The following is a 20,187-nucleotide window of genomic DNA, read 5'->3' as shown; positions in this document are numbered from 1 at the left end:
CAATCTTTAGATGTGATCACCTCTTAGGAACATACGAATTATACCACAACCACAACTTGTTAATTCCACCAACACAATTTGCTTCATCATCACCAATATGATCCTTCATGTGTTCTCTCCTTTTATCTTCACCACAAACCTAAAACACAACTATCACTATCAATTCCACTTCACAAATGGCACAAATTGGACAAATTTATTCATGCTTTCAAGGTGACAAACTGGTAGGCAGTAGCGCCAAATTTCACACCAGTTTTGCGTTGCTTCAGAGATAGGATTTTAATACAGTACTATACTGGCTTCCACATCTCTAATACATAAACTAAAATTAAGTTTAAAATCATTTTCCAAAAAGAAAAAAGGTTGTATGCTTTATGCATATCTATCTATCTATCTATCTATCTATCTATCTATCTATCTATCTATCTATCTATCCTAAGTCTCAAATAACATTTCTTTTTTGTGATTTAACACAAAGTCAATTGAAAGTTATTAAAATATACTCAAGAAAAGTAATTGCTGAGATTCAATCTTGACAATTGTTTAATTAACCTTGCTGGTAGAGTCAAGAGCAGACATCTTGAAAGTTACTAAATTCTTTGCCACAAACATCCCTTAAAATACAATTATAATGAGGGCATTTAGGTAATATTTAAATTATATATAGTAATTTAAATGTATTATATATAAATATATTATATATAAATATAAATATAAATTTAATTTCATGCATATATATATATGAAAAATTCTTCAGTAGTACTATAGAAATTACTCCCTCTCTGTATTTGATCCTACAAATTGGAAACAGAATATGATAAATGAGGAAAAGACACAACAAGAGTCCTAGGCATACAAAAATATAGGCAAGGCTAAAATTGTATGTGTTGCTTTCCACCTTCAACTTTGGTTGGTCCCATTTCTATATTTTAATTCATGGTCTTGCATCTTTCATTCATGGGAAATCAAAATCTCTTTAACATTATAATCCTTACAAACATGTACACCCACCCTCTTTCAGGAGGAAATTTATTCTTTGTGAAAATGCATTGAAATTAAGACTCATAATTCTATGAAATAGAATAAAATTGACCAGTTATTTAAACTTAGATAAATGTAAAATAATTACTTACAAAATTCTATTATTGCTTTTTCTAGCAACTCTGATGCTAAATGGATTTTCTATAACTTTCACATCATACAAGGTATCGGAAGCTGCTGATCCACTAAATTCTTTTACAAACTGATGAGGAACTTCATATCTTCTATTATTTGGATCAGTAAACTGTAAAGATTTTTTAAAATTAGCATTATTTGATTCAAAACTATTATTTAATTTTTCAATTCTGACTTAGATATTAAATGCAGGTTCCAAAGGCAAATAATAAATTTAATAATTTTACAGATAAGCTGTTAATCTAGTCATAAACTTAACTTTAACACTAGTGAATGGCTATGCTCAGAATAAACTGTAAAAATTAAGGCATTAATAGAATTAGCTGGTTATAAAAGTACAATATCAAATAAAGATTTTTATTGACCAATATAAAAATTGATGATTGTATTATTATATATTGATTCTTGAATACTAGGTTTTTATGAATTTAATTATCCTTGTTGCATTTCAGTGGTCACCTGCTTAAAAATCCTGTGAGGATCTTGAATATTGTTTAAAAAGAACTTAATCCTCGTGAAATTGTTGCTAAAAGGTGGCTATAGTATTTTCATTGCCAAATCTGAAAGACCATGCTAGTAAACTACTTGCCAAAAAAACAGCAGAAGTTTCTTTAAAATCATGACTACAAGTGATACCACTAAAAAGATCTAGTCAGTGTAAGTCATATTTATATAGAACAATTAGCACCTTTCTCAAATTAAATTTTATGATGAACTAATCTTTCATCATAGTTTAATAGTTGAATAATAAAAATTACTAAAGTTTATTGATTTTTTATTCTTTTCAGGACTCTGTATCAAATATTATACTATATACAAACTATACTATTAAGTTGTCTAAAAACAACTGCTAGAGGAACTACGTTTTATGTTATATTTAAGTAGACAGGTTCAGACAAGTGGAGTAACTCGTCTACTTAGTTCCTTGCTTTGGAATAAACATTTCTTAAGAAGGAAAATATTTTGGTAGGATGAAGGGTGTGTTCATAACATGTGTTTTATTGTTAACTTATTTTAGAAATCTCAAAAACCAAACCTTGAACCGGAAACGATTGGGTGTCTGACTTTGAGTTGTGAGGAGAACACTGTTAATGTCATTTCCAAATAGTGTAGGTGAAGGTATCCTGTTTAATTTGGCTTCAAGTCCTTAGAGAAATAAAAAAATTTTCATGCATTGACTTTATTTACAGAGATTAATAATTAAATATTTTCATATTTTTCTAATTTTACTGCCTTTCTCACAAATAATGACCTCTTTTTTTTTATTTGGAAGATACAATTATGCAAAAATAAATCCTTAATAAAACTAATTTAAACATTCTTGTGTACCTATTTCTCATTTGATTTTATTTAATTATTTTTCTAAAGAAAAATTTTAAATATATTTTTTCATTTAACTTAACATATACTGGATCACCATGATAGAACATTTCTCACCAGTATTTGTTGTTGTTGTTCCCTCAACATTATAGCCGTGGTTATTTACGAAGAAGCACCAAGGAACAACAGAATTATTCCATGGTCTCCAGCAGCAACCTCGAGTTGCACAAAGTGCCTGATAAAACATTTATAAAAGGAATTATACGGTTAGTATTGTTAATCTTACTTCTTCAAATATATGTGTTAAAATATCACTTATTCTTTTGTTCCTTTCACTTGGGAGAACAATAAATATTTGATGAATTTAATAAATTACACCCTATCAAAGACAGATGCTCTGAGTTGTGATTTATCAAATTCACATATTAATACACATTATTGTAAGTTCACGTTCTTTTAAAGGTTCCTGTCCTTTGTGTAATTAGTCTATTCTGTTGTCATGTAGTCAGCACAGAAGAATTAAAATATTTATTGTGTACCAATTATGTATGAAGCTGCAAGTGAAGCTATAAGGATGAAGAGATGGCCCTATATTCAAGCCTACATAAAATGTTTGAGGTTGTTATTTCCAGATAATTATTAGTTCAATATTATTTAAACTATTTAAACTAGTTCACTTGCCAGGTGTTGCAAATAGCTGCTGCCATTACATCCAATAGATAAAGTGAAATACTAATTTCTCAGTAATTTTATCATCCATATGGAAAGACTAGGTGAAGTGAAAGAAAAATTATATATGTTTATATTAAAAGTTGAGCCATATGGTGATGCTGTGTGTTAACACTGGTACAGTTAAAAATCTACTTAATATTTAAATGTAATAGTGTGACACATTTTCATAATCTGAGTATCTGTGGGTATTTTTCCTTTGTCTATTTGCCTTGAAAAATGTTAAAAGCCTCCACTGTTAGTAGCTGACAGTATACAAGTTAACTTCTCTCCTATTTTAACATAAAATTAAAATGGCATCAGATACACATATGCACATGTGCACACACATACACACGTAAACATGAACATTGCAAATAGCGGTACAAGGGATCAGAGCATTTTGGAGAGCCTACCTAACAGAATCTAAAGTATGCGTGACTTTTTAATTAAGTATAGTTGATTTACAATGTGGTGTTAGTTTCTGGTGTACAGCATAGTGATTCAGTCATACATATATACACATTCTTTTTCAAATGCTTCTTCATTATAGGTTATTACAAACTATTGAATATAATTCCCTGTGCTATATAGTAGGACCTTGCTGTTTATCTATTTTATATATAGTAATTAGTATCTGCAAATCCCAAACTCCTAACACATCCCTCCCCTGCTTTTCCCTTTGGTAACCATAAGTTCGTTTTCTGTCTGTGATTCTGTTTCTGTTTTGTAAATAAGTTCATAGTATGTGTGACTTTTGATCAGGCAATTTTACCTCTAGTCATCTAAGTTATAGAAATACTTCCAGCAATTCAGAGAGATAATTGTATAAAATTGTCATTTATAGTAGACCTAATAAAAGATTTTTTAAAATATTGGTACAAAACAAAGAGAAAGCAAGAGAAAAGAAATAAGCAAATTATCACATCTTTCAAAAAATATATATATAGTAAAATGATGTTGCATGAAGTTCCTCCAAACATACTGTATTAGTTTCTCAGGGCTGTCATAACAGCTGGGAACAGGTGTTAGGAGAACCATGCTCTCTCTGAGGCTCTAGGGAAGAACACTAGCTTTTAGTGCCTCCTGGCATTCCTCAGCATTCCTTGCTTTGAAGATACATTACTCCAATCTCTACTTCCATCTTCCCAAGGCCTTCTTCCCTGTGGTTTTCTGTGTATCATCCCCTCCTCTTATAAGGACATAGGTCCCACCCTAATCCAGGATAACCTCATTTAACTAATTACATCTGTAAAGATCCTATTTCCAAATAAGATCACATTCTGAGGTTCCAAGTAAATATGAATTTTGGGAGGACATTATTCAACCCACTACATATACACATCAAAATATTAGTTTAACAATGTATATCCCCACTGCTGCTTAAAATAATAATAATTGGTTTATTTTGTATAGATTTTGATACTTTTTTTTATGATTAGTCATTCTACCTATTTTTCAGAATTTCAGGCATTTTCCCTTATTATTTTTAATTCCTAAACCAACTTCAGTGTTCTCTCTGCTTCACTGGAAAAGACAAAAGATTAAAATATATTAAATACTAATCAATAGGCATGAACTTTTGTAGGTAAAAATACAGTAAGTTTGTTACAGCCTTACTTTTATTATTTGTGTGTGTATGTCTATAGAATTATATGTAATAATACATAGTAGGTTGACTTTGTGTTGTGGACTGAATTTGTGTCCCCACTATGTACAAAACCATAACCTCCAATGTGGCTACATTTAATCTGATAGGCCTGGTGTCCCCCTAAGACTAGGAAGAGACTCCAGGGCTTACACTCTCTTTCTCTCTCTCTCTTTTTCATTCTGTATGTGTGCACAGAAGAAAGGCTATATGAAGGCACAAGAATGCAGAAAGAATGCACCTGTCTACAAGCCAGGAAGAGAGGTCTCACCAGGAACCAACCTTGATAGCACCTTGACTTCTAGCCTACAGAACTGTGACAAAACAAATGTCTGAAACCCAGTCTGTGGGATTATATTATGGAAGCCTGAATGACAATATACTCTGGGTAGAATTATAGCTATTTTTAAATTACTATTTTAAGTTCATCCTCTTTTCTTAGATGACAAATATAAAATATATTAGCTGAAATTTGTTAAATTCTTAAGTTTAATTTGTTTCACATTGAAAACATTCTTTAGCAACCTAACAGGCTGAACTTAAAGACTGACAATAGGCACCAAAACCTTAAATCATTGGCTTTTAAATGTTGTTTCTCTCTAAGGACCTAGCAGTCCATATTATTCCTAACAGAATTCTATATTAAGCTTCAATCATGTCCTCAGTAAATATTAATTAAAGAGAATATCTGGAAAATTTGCTCAGTGCATCAAAATAAACATTATCTAATCCAGCTCTTTTATCAGGAGGTAAACAATAGGACTCACTATTTCTAACGTCCTAAAAAAAATCTCAACTATTTGCAACTTTTCATCGCAAATTATCAGAAAATTATTTGTTTACTATGATGTAGCAAAGGTAGGATAGGACCTATAGAAATTTTATAGTTCATTTAGTTATTTTGTGTGTGGTGAAGGGAGAGAGGTAAGATTCAGATATACATATTAAGGATAAAATATGTATTTTAGATATAACATATAGTATAGATATACATATATAGAGAGATATATTGTAATATTCATTATGTTCTAATAAATATTTAATATATTGTAATGAGTAATATATAATACAACATTTAGATTATATAGATATTACAGATTTGCATATAGTATATAATATTGCAAAATGGCAATATATACACACACACCACATACACACACACATTCAGTCATTGACCCTTTAATTCCAAGCAAGTTATGAAGAACAAGGAAAAGTCAATTTAGGGTTATGTGATCCATTAAGTTACACTTACTTTTCTCCCATTTGAGCTTTTCCTCCCCAATTACCAAATAAGAAAAAATAAATAATAATAGTTAGAAGAATCAGTGTTACTTTATTTTCCAAAGACAGTTTTAATGCCATCATCACAAATACTTTAATGGAGTGTAGATATTTTTTCTCAAATGTTCTACATTGTAAAAGGTTATACTTCTTAAGAAGATTTGAGAGGACAGAATTTCCTAAAGATTTAAAAAATTAGCAATAGCTTGTTAAACATGGGAAAACATTAATTTCTTAATTAGAATTGAACAGAATTATAGAAGAACAAGCTCAGTAATTTCTTTTCTCTCTTATCTGTTCATACAGAAATACAATAAAAAGAAATGCAGCCTAACTGATGGCTAGTTTTAAAAGTATGGCATTGATCCAATATTGAATAATTAGCTTAATATAATTATACTATATATCTTTTCATAAATATATCAAAGACTTTTGTTGCAGACCCGTGTTGGAAACTGTTCTGGAATGCAGTTTATTCTCTCATTGACAGGATCATTTAGCTCACTCGGACATTTTCCTGAACCAGGATACACAGTGGTTGTATGGGTGGTAGCTGGGGTTGAAGTAGAATCATTAATTTCTGGAAAAGAAAAGGTCAATAAAAGAAAACATGGTTAAATTAATTTTTCAGATTCTCAAGTAATGAAAACATTGAAAGTATACATAGATTTATATATAATGAAAATAAAACTTGCATTGAAAAAGGACCTGCAAATTCAAGTCCCAGTCATCAAAAGGAAAAGATCCAACTGATATTTAAAACTGACTGTACAAAGCTCTATTAACTAACTGTTCCTTCAGAGAAACAAAATATATTCACAGAAGGTCTTGAGGTAGACTGAAAAGGAAATAAAATTTACATTCGACTGCACTTACAAATTGTGTTTTACAGATGAAAAAAGAAAATGGAGAAACATGAGTGGGAAAAGGATGTAGAGAAGGAGAAAAGAATTAGAGAAGGAAAGAGAAAAATAGAGGAAAAAGATACTTTGAAGTGAATAGTAGAGAAAGTAGGGACTAGCAATGAAAGCTAAAATCCCAAATCTATATAATAAAGAGGGACTTTCTGGCAACCAGATATGGTTAAGATAAATTTGATTGCTTCATAATACAGTGAACTTTCAGTTTTCCAGAAAAAGATAAAACAAAAGACTAGCAGCAGTAGAAAACACTAAGTATGGTTAGACTAGAAGATAATTTGTAATGTGTTTACCAATTCTGATTTGGTCAAGAGAGAATGATGAGAAAGAAAAAGTAGTTTAGGTGGACCAGAGTAGTATGCATCAACTCTAAATTAGGATAGAAACATTCAGGAAAAAAAGATAAACATTTCAAGCCTGTTTCACGTTCCCTTTACCTGTTTTTGTCATACAACTTCACTCTTTAAAAAATTAAACTAAGACAAAGAGGTTAGTTATCTCCTCGTTTCCCATCCCCCTTTGCAAGTGTCTGAAAGCCAGAGCAAAACCTCACTGATTAGGTTTTCCACTAATTAGAACTGGTAACAGTAGATCATTATTCCACCATCTATTAACATCTTGATTCCTTTGTCTTTTTGCTGTTTCTTAAGCAACATAATGTGGGAAAGGCCATTAATATCAAAGCACATAGATTCCTTAATTACAATGACTCTTCATTAAGACACTTGGAATATAACAGATAGAAAAAATGGGGGTAATTATGTAACTCACCTGAGATCTTTCTTCATGTATTTCATCTCATATAGATTACTTTTAAAAATCCATAATTATTGTGGAGTAAACTTTATCTCAAGCTCACTATAATGTGTAAGTATTTTCAACATTATTTACCTTCAACAGCAGGTGTCTTAGTTGCTAAAACAGCAACCAGGGCAATAGCTATTATTGTAACTATAGTAAAGAGGACAATCAGAAAGATTTCTAATCTAGTAAATTTCTTCTTTGCCATCTAAAGAAAGAAAAGAAATATATGTTTGAAATGTAAAATATACAACAACAAAAAGCCACCATTATTATCATAAAATTATCTATATTTTTTCTACTGAGTACAACATAAGCAGAGCTGCAGACAGCTCTATCAGTTTATAGTCTAAAATAATACACATTGGCAAAAGTGTAAACAACACACACGCTACTTTAAGTCAAAATAATGAATTAATGATGCATGTCAAAGTAGTATACTAAGATGAAAATATAAAAGGGAAAAAAAAAAAGATCTCCAAGTAGATGTGTATTATTCTCCCACTTTAGAGTATTTTTCAAGCCTAAGAAAACCCGTATTTACACTGTATTCCTCAGCTCCACAACAACTGTATGAAGGAGATACCAGTATGCACATTCTACTCACTAGGAACTTCAAACTTAGAGAAAAAGCTACTTTCTCAAAGTCAAAAAATCCAATTCTTCCTACTATAACTATTGCTCTTCAATTTCAACATTGCTTTCTTATAGGGATATTATAGAAAATAATATACATATAAATATAAATATTAAAGAAAATAAATACAAATATAAAGAATATAAATATGAAATGTGGAAAAGATACATATATACATATATACACACCATACATACACACACACACATATATATGTGGTATATATTTAGGAGTTGTTACTTTAAAAAAAAACACTTAAACTATACGATCACCAAGTTCCACACTCAAATAATAAATAAAACATACCAAATTCTCATATTAAAATACGTATTTATTTTCAGATAACATTATGCATTTGAGTTAGCATCCAGAGGTACCCTAAACGTAGGTTGGGAAGAGCTCTTCTCTAGAGATTATTTTAAAGTGTATTTGTTTAATTTAGTTTGGACCATGCATCTCTTTATTTTTATTTATTTTTATTTTTTTGCAGGGGTGGAGGCAATTAGGTCTACTTATCTAATTATTTTTAAAGGAGGTACTGGGGATTGAACCCGGGACCTTGTGTATGCTAAGCATGTGCTCTACCACTTGAACTATACCCTCCCCCATGGACCATACATCACTTATCTCTCCTAATCTTCAAGTTTCCATGGGTTTTCTGTATTCTGATTGTTAAATAAGTTTTAATTCAATGGCATATACCCACATAGAAATTTAGAATTTCCATGGTAAGTGTTATAAATTGCCAATTTTAAAATTAATTTTGGGGGCCTCTCATACTAGTCCCTCCTCCTGTATCTGTCTATGTTAGTTCAAACACTCACTTGACCCAACCTAAAAACTTCTTTTCCCCCTTCCATATCTTTCTACTACATTCAATCATTCAATAAGTCATGTTGATTCTACCTCCAGAATATTTTCAGAATTATACCTATATTTTATTCCCTCCAATGAAACATCCTTTTTGGACAACATATCTTTTACTGCATGCTGTTTAATCTTTCTTCAATTCTTTCACATCTGCTCTTCTAGGTTAGTTCCAATTTATGCCCAGTTCAAATGCCATGTCATATGTGAGCGTTTTCCTACTTTTAGATATACAGTTTATCTGTCCTCTTTCCATTTTACAATAGCACATGGCATACCTATTGCAATTACTTATGCAAATGTTAATTTCCTCCACTGCATTGTTACATTCTTAATAGCAACAATCATGAATGTAGTTCAGAGCCTGACACTGAGTAAGTACAACGAATGAATGTTTAAAGATTAGCGTTCAATTTTAGCTTATGATTTCCTGCTACAGATATGTAAGCTGTTTATTGCATCAGCAATCTTCAGAGAACCCGAATGAATGTAAGCTAAATTTAATCAAAGCGACAGGTGATATATGAAGCTGTTTAGAAAATGAAACCCAGTTGCTCAGTGTTATGTGAGAAACGACATAGTTGCCTTTAATGTTTAACTTTAAATAGCTTAACTCTCTCGCTCAAAGTAATTTCTCTTTGAGACCAAGAAGCCGATAAAAAGGACTGTGCTTTTCTTTTGTTAAGGGAAATCTAAAAAAAAATGCATATTGTTACAAAGCTAACTCTCTCTTACCTAGAAAAATCAAAACAAAATTAATGTACCAAAATTGTATTATTTATAGGAATAAACAATCAATACTAAAGTTGTTCATATGCTGTAGGCAGTAATTATAGTGATCGTATTTTGGAAGACAGTAATTGTAAATAAATTTGGAGGGGAGAATCATACATTGATGTCTTTTCTCTGTATATTTATTTTCAAAATGAGTAATACTTTGTTAGTTGGTAGCTTGATGTCTGATCTTTGAAAGATTTGCTAGAAAAGATTAAATGTTTTATAAATGTAGTATTCTATTCAGCACATACATATTTTCTTAAAATATATTTAATCACACGTAATTAGAGTTTCTCTATAATTCAAAATATTTTTTGATCCTGTTTTCACATATATGGAGCAATTAAAATAAACCTGCTACTTAAGACTGACAAAAATTATAATGAAGAGCTGGGCAAGTAAAATATTCTTATATCTTTTAAAAACTTTAGAAATGTTTTTTCCTGTTTTAGTACAAAGGGTAATATTTAAAACGGCAAATGAATAATGTTGTCATTGCTATCTGAAACAAGTACAGATAGACAGGAATATTGCTAACATAAATTAGAGGAACACATAACTACTTGGAAACACGAAGTAACAAAGAAGTATGATCGGTAAACTTACCTTATTTCATAGCCTGCTCTTTTTGTTATGTTGTACCACAGTTGGGCAAGGCTGCCAAAGTAATGATCAGGGAAAACTGCCCAGCTATAAATTGAGTTACTCATAAAGTTTTATTGCACTCTCACCAGCCTATCAGCATTTAATAAACTTCTGTTCAACGTGCAATCGTAAAAAATCTTAACCCTGAAAATAGTTTGCATAAATATTTTTCTTTGGGAATCTAGGTTAATTAATAATCGTGCTCTCAGATAGTCTTTGACTTCTGGAAGCTATGAGCTAGACCTAGAACATAAAAGTACTTATTTATATTTTTTACTCTTTTTAAAAATGTGTTTCTTTTATTATTTGGGTGCTATTTTAATTACTGTTTTATATAACTGTGAAATTTAAACTTTCACTGGAAAATAGAAACATATTTGTAAGCTAGGATTTGAACAACATTTTCAGGAGCTAACAATTAGCAGATACTATTTCATAAAAGGCAGTGATTAAATAAGTTATCTCCTGTGTCTCATTTATTAACCTTAAGGTTGAAGAACTGATGAAATCTGTACGAATAGAATGTAAAAGTAGAGACATATAAGTAAGTAATACAGAAATAAAATCAACATTTTATTTATTTATTAGTTATAGCACTAATTTAATTATCAAAAATTATAGTGTAAACACATGCCATTTCACACAGGAAAAATATGTAGTATCAATTACAGTACTGGTTTAAGCTAGGATAGTGTTTAAGAGCAAAGGACTTGATAGTAGAAACCTGGGTACAAATACCAGCTGTACTACATATACCTGAGAAAATGTGGGCAAATTTATTAATTTTTTAAAGACTCAATCTCTTTATCTACAAAGCAGAAATAAAAATACTTATTCATAGGGTCATTGTGAGAATTATGTGAGTTCATGTAGCCTATTATCATTATTACAGCTCTGCTCTCACAATGAGTCCAATCTGACTCTGAAATGGTTAGTAACTGAGTTCTGCATATAATCTGGACACTACCTTTTCAAATAAATATGTATTAAAATAATTTGGTTGCACAAAGTAGAGTACTTAGTTTTTTGAGGCATCCTGAATATCAGTTTAAAGAGCAACAGTAAAAGAAGTATATGCATGGATTACTGCTAGACTCTGGGGAGATAAAAAGGAGAATTTCCAGTATATAAAGAGCAGTGATATGGAAATAAGATTAGAATTATTCTAGAATGGTCTCAATGGGCAAGACTAAGTCCAATGTAACAAATTATAAGTGATTTCCTCTCTATTCACAAAGCACATAATTAGATAAGTGGAAAATCTTGTTAAATCAACCTCAAACTCCTAGAACCAAGATGTGAGTGTAGCAAGGTCACAGGATATAAGGTCAGTATACGAAAGTCAATCGTGTTCCTACAAAACAGCAATGATGACTGGAAACTGAAACTAAAATATAGACAGACAGATAGATAGATAGATAGATAGCAAGAAAAATATGTATCATATATAGAGATATATAAATAAATGATCTATGATAGCATGAAAAATGAGCACTTGGGTATAAATCCAACAAAATACGTGTAGAATCTCTTTGGAAAACAACAAATTGTTGATGAAAGAAGTCAAAGAACTGAATAAATGGAGAGGTAAACCATATTTATGGATTAGAAAACTCAATATTGTTAAGTGGGTGTTCTTAACAATTAGATCTATATATTCAATATAATTTCAATAAAAATCCCAGCAAATAGATAGAGGCAAGTTGACTGTGAATTTTCTGCATTAGTGTTTATAGAAACATTACTAACAATTTCCCCGAAACTGGTAATAACTCAGGTATCCATCTACACTTGGCATATGTATACAATAGTGTACTACTCAGCAGTGAAAAGTTAGGAATATTGATTCATGCAAAAACATGGACCAACCCTAAAATTTGGGTTAGTTGGTTTCCCTTCAATTTCAGTTTTCTGACTGGATCAAAATAAAGTAATTAATTAGTGGTTTGACCACCATTTTTTCCACTCTTGTAAGAGTGAGAATAAACACTTTCCAGCTTCCCATAGCTTTGAATTGAAACTAAATCTCTGTTAAGTTTTAGTCATCTTTTAGATTTTCTTTTATATGTAGACACATTTTAAGTGATAGTTTTTGTGCTATTTAAAAAGCTTCATGTGATTTTAAATTTTCATATCTTCAACTTCGTATCAAGATTTCCCTGTCTGGTGCCATGAGCTGACCTTTGCTTTAAGCAGTTTTTTTGCTCCCTCTGTTCCATATATCCTCCTTACCTAGTTCTGTTCTATTCATTAACCTCACCAATAAGGGAGCAACGTCCTCATGAATTGCTTAGATGGTAAATTCAGACAATACCACAATATAAGGGTACACAATTAAAGATACAAAAAATTACATACAGTAATGAAAAAAGACATTTTAACTTATAAATATATTGTTTTTCTTGCAAAGCAATTATAAGTTTTAAAAATTTCACTTATCAATATACAAATTATACAAATATTTACAACTTCATGAAATAAAATAACAGATAAATTGAGATGGGTAGGCAATAGGCAAAAAACAGTTGCAAACACCAAGAGTAAAATTAAACCATACCTGGTAACTGACATTTTTAGTAATCAGAACATTTAAGTGCTCACCTACTCTCTTCATGGACTTTACTGTATTTAGACTTTGAAATATGCATTTCAGTATAACTTATGCATATCAACTTATGCATATGCATATAACTTATGCAACATACACTCTAGGTTAAAAGTTATATGATTTACTATTCTAGTTTCATATATTGCTGGCCAGAAGAATACAAAAAAAGAGAAGAGAAAAATCTGATATTCACAGTGATGATGCAGAGGTACTTCGAAACCCTGAATCACCAAAAGTGTCCTATTTCTTTCAAAGGCCTATGAAAAATCTAGAAAGAAAATGGCCATATAAGTAGAGAAGAAGGGCTGTAAGGAGGTTCTAGGAATTGTTAAATTTGTTTGAGTTGTTATCTCTTAAAGCCAGAAGGAGATGCAGTAGATACAAATACAAAGACAGAAGCCAAGGTTCCTGCTTCAAGACACATATAAAACATTGAATGGAAAGAAATTTAGAAGAAAAGTAAAGGGCTAGAAGCCAGCACCACGAGAGAGACCAAAACCCGGGGGACTATGTGAAGAGTGCCAGAAGATAGGACATAGATAAGTACTAGTACCTCAATCTTATCATTCACTGATAAAACAGCACAGTTGACTCTCCTTTTTTTATATTTAGGTCTCACTATTCTTAAAAGCTTTAGACCCAAATTTCCAGATAACTCATCTTTAGTAGATCTAAACCAGAAGTCATCATCTCCATCAAGATCATTATCTATCTCTTTATCCTAATATCTCGTGTTTTCTCCAAGTCATAAAGGCTCAAAATTTTCAACTTTTTGTTCAGCATCATATGCAGACACTTAATTCTGCAAGTGCCCTCCCTCGAGATCTTATACACTATCTTTCTTTACTGCTTTACTGCAGTCACTGTAATTTATAACTTCAAGTCTACATTACTGTAATTCTTTCCTAACTTCTTTTTCCAGACTCCAGTTACTCTAGTTCTCTCTTTTCCCCTAAAGTATCCTACCTCTCTCCAACAAAATAATGCAACTTGTTCTGATCCAAATGCAGTATTCCAACAGCACCAACTGCCTGGAGGTAAAGATCTAAACTACTTAACCTTATATTTAAAACTCTAAATTTGGTGTTTGCCATTTTATCTTACTTCCCAGGTAGCTCACTCTCTGGCCATGCTAAGCTCTTCCATTTTCTTAAGCTCACACCTGTGCTTATTTGGTCCAGAAACTGCATTGCCCTTCCTTAATGCAAACTGTATCTATCTTTCCAGTATCAGTTGACATCATTCTTCTTCCAAAGAAACTCTTCAAATCCATCTACTTGCCCTCAAGAGCGCTAATTTCTCCCCACTCCCCTCCATAACAGTGTATTTCATACTTGGTGTTCCAGTACTCTCTTAGCCTCTCTCATATTACAGCTATCCATGCTTGCTCATATTTTCCACGAGACTGAGAATAGAGAGCAAGGACAATACCCTCCTCACCTTTACTTAATTCACAATAACACACAACTTTTTTTTTTTTTTATGAAGCAGGGTATAGCAGTGACTTGTCAATTGTATACCTACATCAATATTCCCTTGTCAAATCCCACTGGCCAAAGATCACCAGGAACACGACTGTAGTCAAACAAGGAAGAGCAGGGTGTCTCAGCTAAAGTTGAGAGGTATTTATTATAGGACTTGGACTTATGCTAAGGGAGTGTAAAGAGAAATTAGAGAAGGGGCGGGCACTAGGTCTGGATTGGATAATGTCCAGAAGTGAGGGCAATTCAATAATTAGGTGTCATAATCCTTGTTCAGGAGGTGGGAGGAACAAAATGGAACTGGGGACAGCATTGATAATAAAGCAGCAATACGCTTATAAGTCAATTTTTGCAACAACAGTATAGCCTACTTAAAAGCACTGTTTATCACAGTCTCGCCAGCAGCAGTGCCAATTTTTCATCTCTCTTTTCTTCCTTTTAGTGGCAGAATCCCCTAAATTTAATACGGTGCATGCCTATCCATCTATAAATTACATTGTCCAATCTCTCAGATGCTGATTTTGTCTATGAAACTAAATTCTAGTCAGTGGGATGAAACCAGAGTTCATGCATGCAACTTCTACATTATGTTTTTAAGAAGAAATGGCTTGCCCCCTACATCCTCTATTTGATTCTTTCTATAAGTCAAACACACATATAGTTCTGAAAGTCAGCTTTGACCATGTATCCCCAAGGAGTACTGGAATAAGAAGCTAGGAGAGACTCAGAATCCTGGATCACATTGTGAACCAGTTACCTATCCAGTCTAGATCATTAACTTTCCTCTGAACTGTTATGAGAGAGAAATAATCTATCTTCCTTGAGCCGGTGAAGATTTGAGTCTCTTTATAAGAGTACTTTATACACATATGATACAGATGGTGAGAATAGATATTGGTTATTGAATTACAAATTCTAATGATGAAATGTTAAATGTGTCCAGTATGGATCAAGAGATTGCTAGCTGGATTATGTGTATGATCTATTATCCCCTCTGGCTTCCACTGTATGGCTTGCCAAGTATTTTCACAAATCAGGAAACTATATGCATATATACACTGCATAAACATCTAAGACTAATAAAAAATAATAAAATCTTAGGACTAATACAATCACTATAAATGATTGCAAAATGGAAATTAAAATGTATTACTTTATTACTCATGCTTTGCTATTTTGGGGTAAAGGTTTTATTTATTTTTGTCAAATCTGCATTCTTGAAATGTGAACAGTGACCTAGATGGGAAGAGTTGGTTCATGTCAAATATAAGTTCTCAAAGAACTCTTAGTAAGTTAATTTTCAAAATCTGTCATTTAATCATTAGGGAAAATAGACAAGATAGATTGTTACCTACTACATTTCAATCATATGATAATAAAAAAATTATTTTTTCTATGTAATATTATAAGTCTTTGCAATCCACATAAAATGGAACAAATAATAAAAATGAATGCCTGAGAACAATCTTTCTAATTATTATTGTATATATATTGCAAATATTATTGAATTGATATTTGGTTTATGAAAACATTCCTAAAATTTCCAGCTTAATAATTTTCTTTACCTTATTTCCATATTGTAATTATAGGGAATTTATTGTGGGAAAAACCACTTTTTGGATGATGGGATATTCATTCACATATTGGAAATAGGTGATAATAATAGAGACTAAATAATGAATTCAAAGTACACAGACCATATTTCTCTTGAATGGCTACTTAATGTATACATTCTAGAAACAGAAGTTATATATATAACGGTGGAGAAAAATAAAAATAAGTGGACTAGAGGATATTCTAAAATTAATCTGATGCCCTTAGCACTGTGAGATTTACCTATTTTAATAAAATATTTAATAGAGACTTAAAGTCATATTTATTTGGCAAATAAGTGAGAACACTGAAGTCAGCTGAGAAACTTGTTTTCTAAATTTCTCTGGATAATTTCCATATGTTAAGAATAATTAGTAAAAACTGTGTGTTTAACAAATTTCCAATTCTAATTTGGTAAAGGTTTTAACAATGATAGTAAGTTCTCAATGAAAAATGGACTAATCACTTCAGTTTCTTATTTCTTCACCCTTAACGTAATTCATGAAATATTTATTAGTTGGCAATTACTAAAAAGGAAATTTTAAATTAATTAAAATAGAAATTACTTGAAGGTAATGAAGTAGCCCCTATGAGTGAACATCTCTAAGATGTAACCTTTCTAAAATTTCAATTAAAATTACATCAAATATTTTCCAATATTAATTTTAGTATTCACCCAAATCAGAAATAGTTTCATAAAACATTAGTTTTTAGAAGGGAAATACAGACTCAAAGCTCATTTAACTCGTAAGTTTTCCAAGTCAATAAGCAACCACTGAATTAAGAAAATCTGCCCAGCTCTAATACATTCACTACATTCTGAGATTTTTATGACCATTTTAACTATTGATATTACCAAATGCCAACTTTGCATTAAGAAGGATAACAAGATGAATGGTACTCCCATTTCTACAATTATTGCCTCATAAAGTATGTGAGACCTTGCACTGGGAACAAAAGTCTTGAGTTATAAAACTATGACACAATAGGAAAATTGTCAATTAAAATGAGAAAACAGACTATAGTGATATCATTTTATATTACTAGCAAATTTCCCTGATGTTTTCAGAATATACTAAACAAAGGTTACAATACTAATACTGTAATAATTTCCCCAGAATGTCTGAGAATCTATACCTACAGTATAAAGTCAAACTAATAATCAGGGTTAATTTTAGGTTTTGGACTACATTATTTGAATTATATTAAAAGAAATCTTAATCCAGGAAAAGTCTATGTGTTCATGTCACTTATAATATACACATCTAATTAACTTTTCTACTCCTTCCCCAGTAACAGAGGAAAACAACTCAGAAAACATCTAGTGTTTGCTTTGAATAGTCACAAGGTTATCTGCACAAAACTGATAACTACTTGCACCAAGACATGTTTTGGAAGGAAAATACATCAGCTTCTTCCAGGAATACTGTGTTGTTAAGAATTTCTACTTTTGGAGAGGTCAATTTTAGCAACCTGATTTCTCAAAAAGAAGTTTGTTTTACTTACATTTCAAAATGTGGAGATTCCAACTTTCGCCTGGAATATAGAAATCTGGAATGATCATAATGCTATCACTTTTTAAACAAGAAAAAAATTGGTCCCATTGTTTATTTTCACTTTTATTTCTTTTACCTTAGAGGACAGATCCAAAAAAAATTGCTACAATTTATGTCAGAGTGTTTTGCCTATGTTCTTTTCTAGAGGGTTTATGATTTCAGTTAACATTTTTATTACCAATGCTTTCAATTCTTTATTTGGTAAATTGTTTATTTCTATTTCCTGATAAATTATGTTTTCAGGGGTTTTCTCTTGTTCTTTTAACTGGTTATAGTTCTTTTGCTTTTTCATTTTGCTTAACTTTCTCTGCCTTTATGAATTTAGGTGAAAGAAGTTATCTACTGCAAAGAGCTGGTCTTATACGGGAACCTCCCTGCACAGACTGCATATGCTCAATGCCTTTGATGAGAGAGCTGGATATGACATGGATATAAGTCAAGTCTTTCCTCAGGGCATACTGGCAGCTGTCACTTTGGTAGAGGTCGGAGCTGGAGATGGAGGGGATAGAGCTGGAGCTGGGTGTGAGGCAGAAATTTCTCTCTGCTGTCACCTCCATACTCGGGATGGGGTCTCATCCCAAGTTGCTGCAGCAGAAGCCTTGAGGATTGGGTCCAGGCTGGCTCTGTTCCATTTAACTGTGTGTTTTTTCACTCTCCCTGCACCAGACCCTTGCCCCAGAGTAGGTGAGTGATGAAACAGAGTAGGTGAGTGATGACCTGTGTGAAATGTCAGCTTGTGTAAGCCACAGAGTTCCAATGAGCTGCCTATGCAGGCACCAACTGCTCTGCTCACAGTCTTGGGTGGAAGTCTCCTTTGTTCTTCACAGTTGATCACTGCTCCCAGCCTATGCTGACCCACCCTGTTGTGGAATTGTTCCAGAGGGCAGATGGGGCCTTCATGGCCTCTGGTCATGTATCAGTAGTAAGTTGTGGAGGAGTGGTCACTGTCAGAGCTCTGGGCTGCTTCTGACATGTTTCTTGAGTAAGCACCAACAATGGCGTCTGCCACCCCACCCAGTCTCTGTCTCAGGACTGGGTTACTTCTGTGTCTCTTTTTTGAGTCTTTTCCCCAGTCGTGGCCACCCCAGATCCAGTGCTGTGATGTGAAGTGATCAGGGCCTGAGCATTCCCTTAGTTTGGGCTAGAGTGCATGACTGGGCAGTCATGGGAAACCAGGCAGCTGCTAGAGCAGACCTCTCTCCACTCTGCATCAGGGGCAAGCCAGTGTGCAAATGCTCTTCATGAGCAGAATCCAGGATTCTTGTAGCCCTCTTCTGTTAGTCTCAGTGGTCCTCCAACCAGACAAGATGGCTTGCTTCCCTCACGTAGGACCCCAGGATTGGGACGTCCAATCTGTTGCTCAAGCTGCTCACTCTCCAGGGTGGGTGTCCACCTGTGTAATCAATCCTCCTTTTCCTCTGAGTCCCCTCCCAGTGGCACACGTCCTGATCCAATGACTTTTCTCCCCTTTCTACCTGACTATGTGTGTATCTTTCTTATAGCCATGATTTTACAGGAGTCCTTCTGCCAGTTTTCAGTGAGAATTGATCCATATATAGATGTATTTTTGATGTGTTTGTGGAGGGAGGTGAGCTTCAAGTCCTCTTTCTCTGCCATCTTGATATGAACCCTCATAAATAAAAACTCTCAAAAATATGTGATTTAAAAAAACTTAGGAAGTAAGAGTTTAACAGTGTCCATGAAAATATCTGATAACTCAAGTGAAATGGGTAAGTACAAATCAAACCCCTCAAGCTTTTCTAGAAATATAAGACTAATTAATGAATTGGAAGAATGGGAAAAAAATAAGAAAGTATAGACCATAACTATTTTCCTAATTATTTCCAAACTTTTCCTGAATTTGGATTTTAAAAAAATATGTTTAAGATAGTAACATTTATAAAAGAGAAGATAACTTTGATCTTTGCCCAAAGATAAAGGATAGGCAATAGAGGAAAGCAGAAACTATGCAAGTAACCTTTGATACTTATTCCAGAATATTATTTAAAAGTTTCATAATAGCAGGCATTCAATAACTATCTATTGAATGAGAGCAAATTACTGGTTAATTAATGGGATATTAAATTCTTTCTTCCCATCATAATATTTCAGAAATAGTAAAGTTCATTTGTTTGCTGTTCCATAAGATTCTTCTGACTAGTATAAAGT

At 32.3% G+C, this 20,187-nt stretch overlaps 1 protein-coding gene across 1 annotated transcript in view; it reads right to left on the bottom strand.

Annotated features, from left to right (window-relative positions):
• SI (sucrase-isomaltase) overlaps positions 1–10,795 on the bottom strand; it is an 85,177-nt gene extending 74,382 nt beyond the window's left edge. Inside the window, 6 exon segments of the mRNA XM_006183825.2 lie at positions 1,134–1,285; positions 2,213–2,322; positions 2,614–2,731; positions 6,577–6,713; positions 7,945–8,062; positions 10,742–10,795. Coding sequence (XP_006183887.2) covers positions 1,134–1,285; positions 2,213–2,322; positions 2,614–2,731; positions 6,577–6,713; positions 7,945–8,062 — 635 coding nt within the window. The 5' untranslated portion in view covers positions 10,742–10,795.
• Between the last annotated feature and the right edge of the window lie 9,392 nt (positions 10,796–20,187).

Source organism: Camelus ferus, chromosome 1, assembly GCF_009834535.1.
Source record: "Camelus ferus isolate YT-003-E chromosome 1, BCGSAC_Cfer_1.0, whole genome shotgun sequence".
NCBI classification, from domain to species: Eukaryota; Metazoa; Chordata; class Mammalia; order Artiodactyla; family Camelidae; genus Camelus; species Camelus ferus.
Note: the sequence above shows the minus strand (reverse complement) of the source record. Positions and strands in the feature narration are given on the sequence as shown.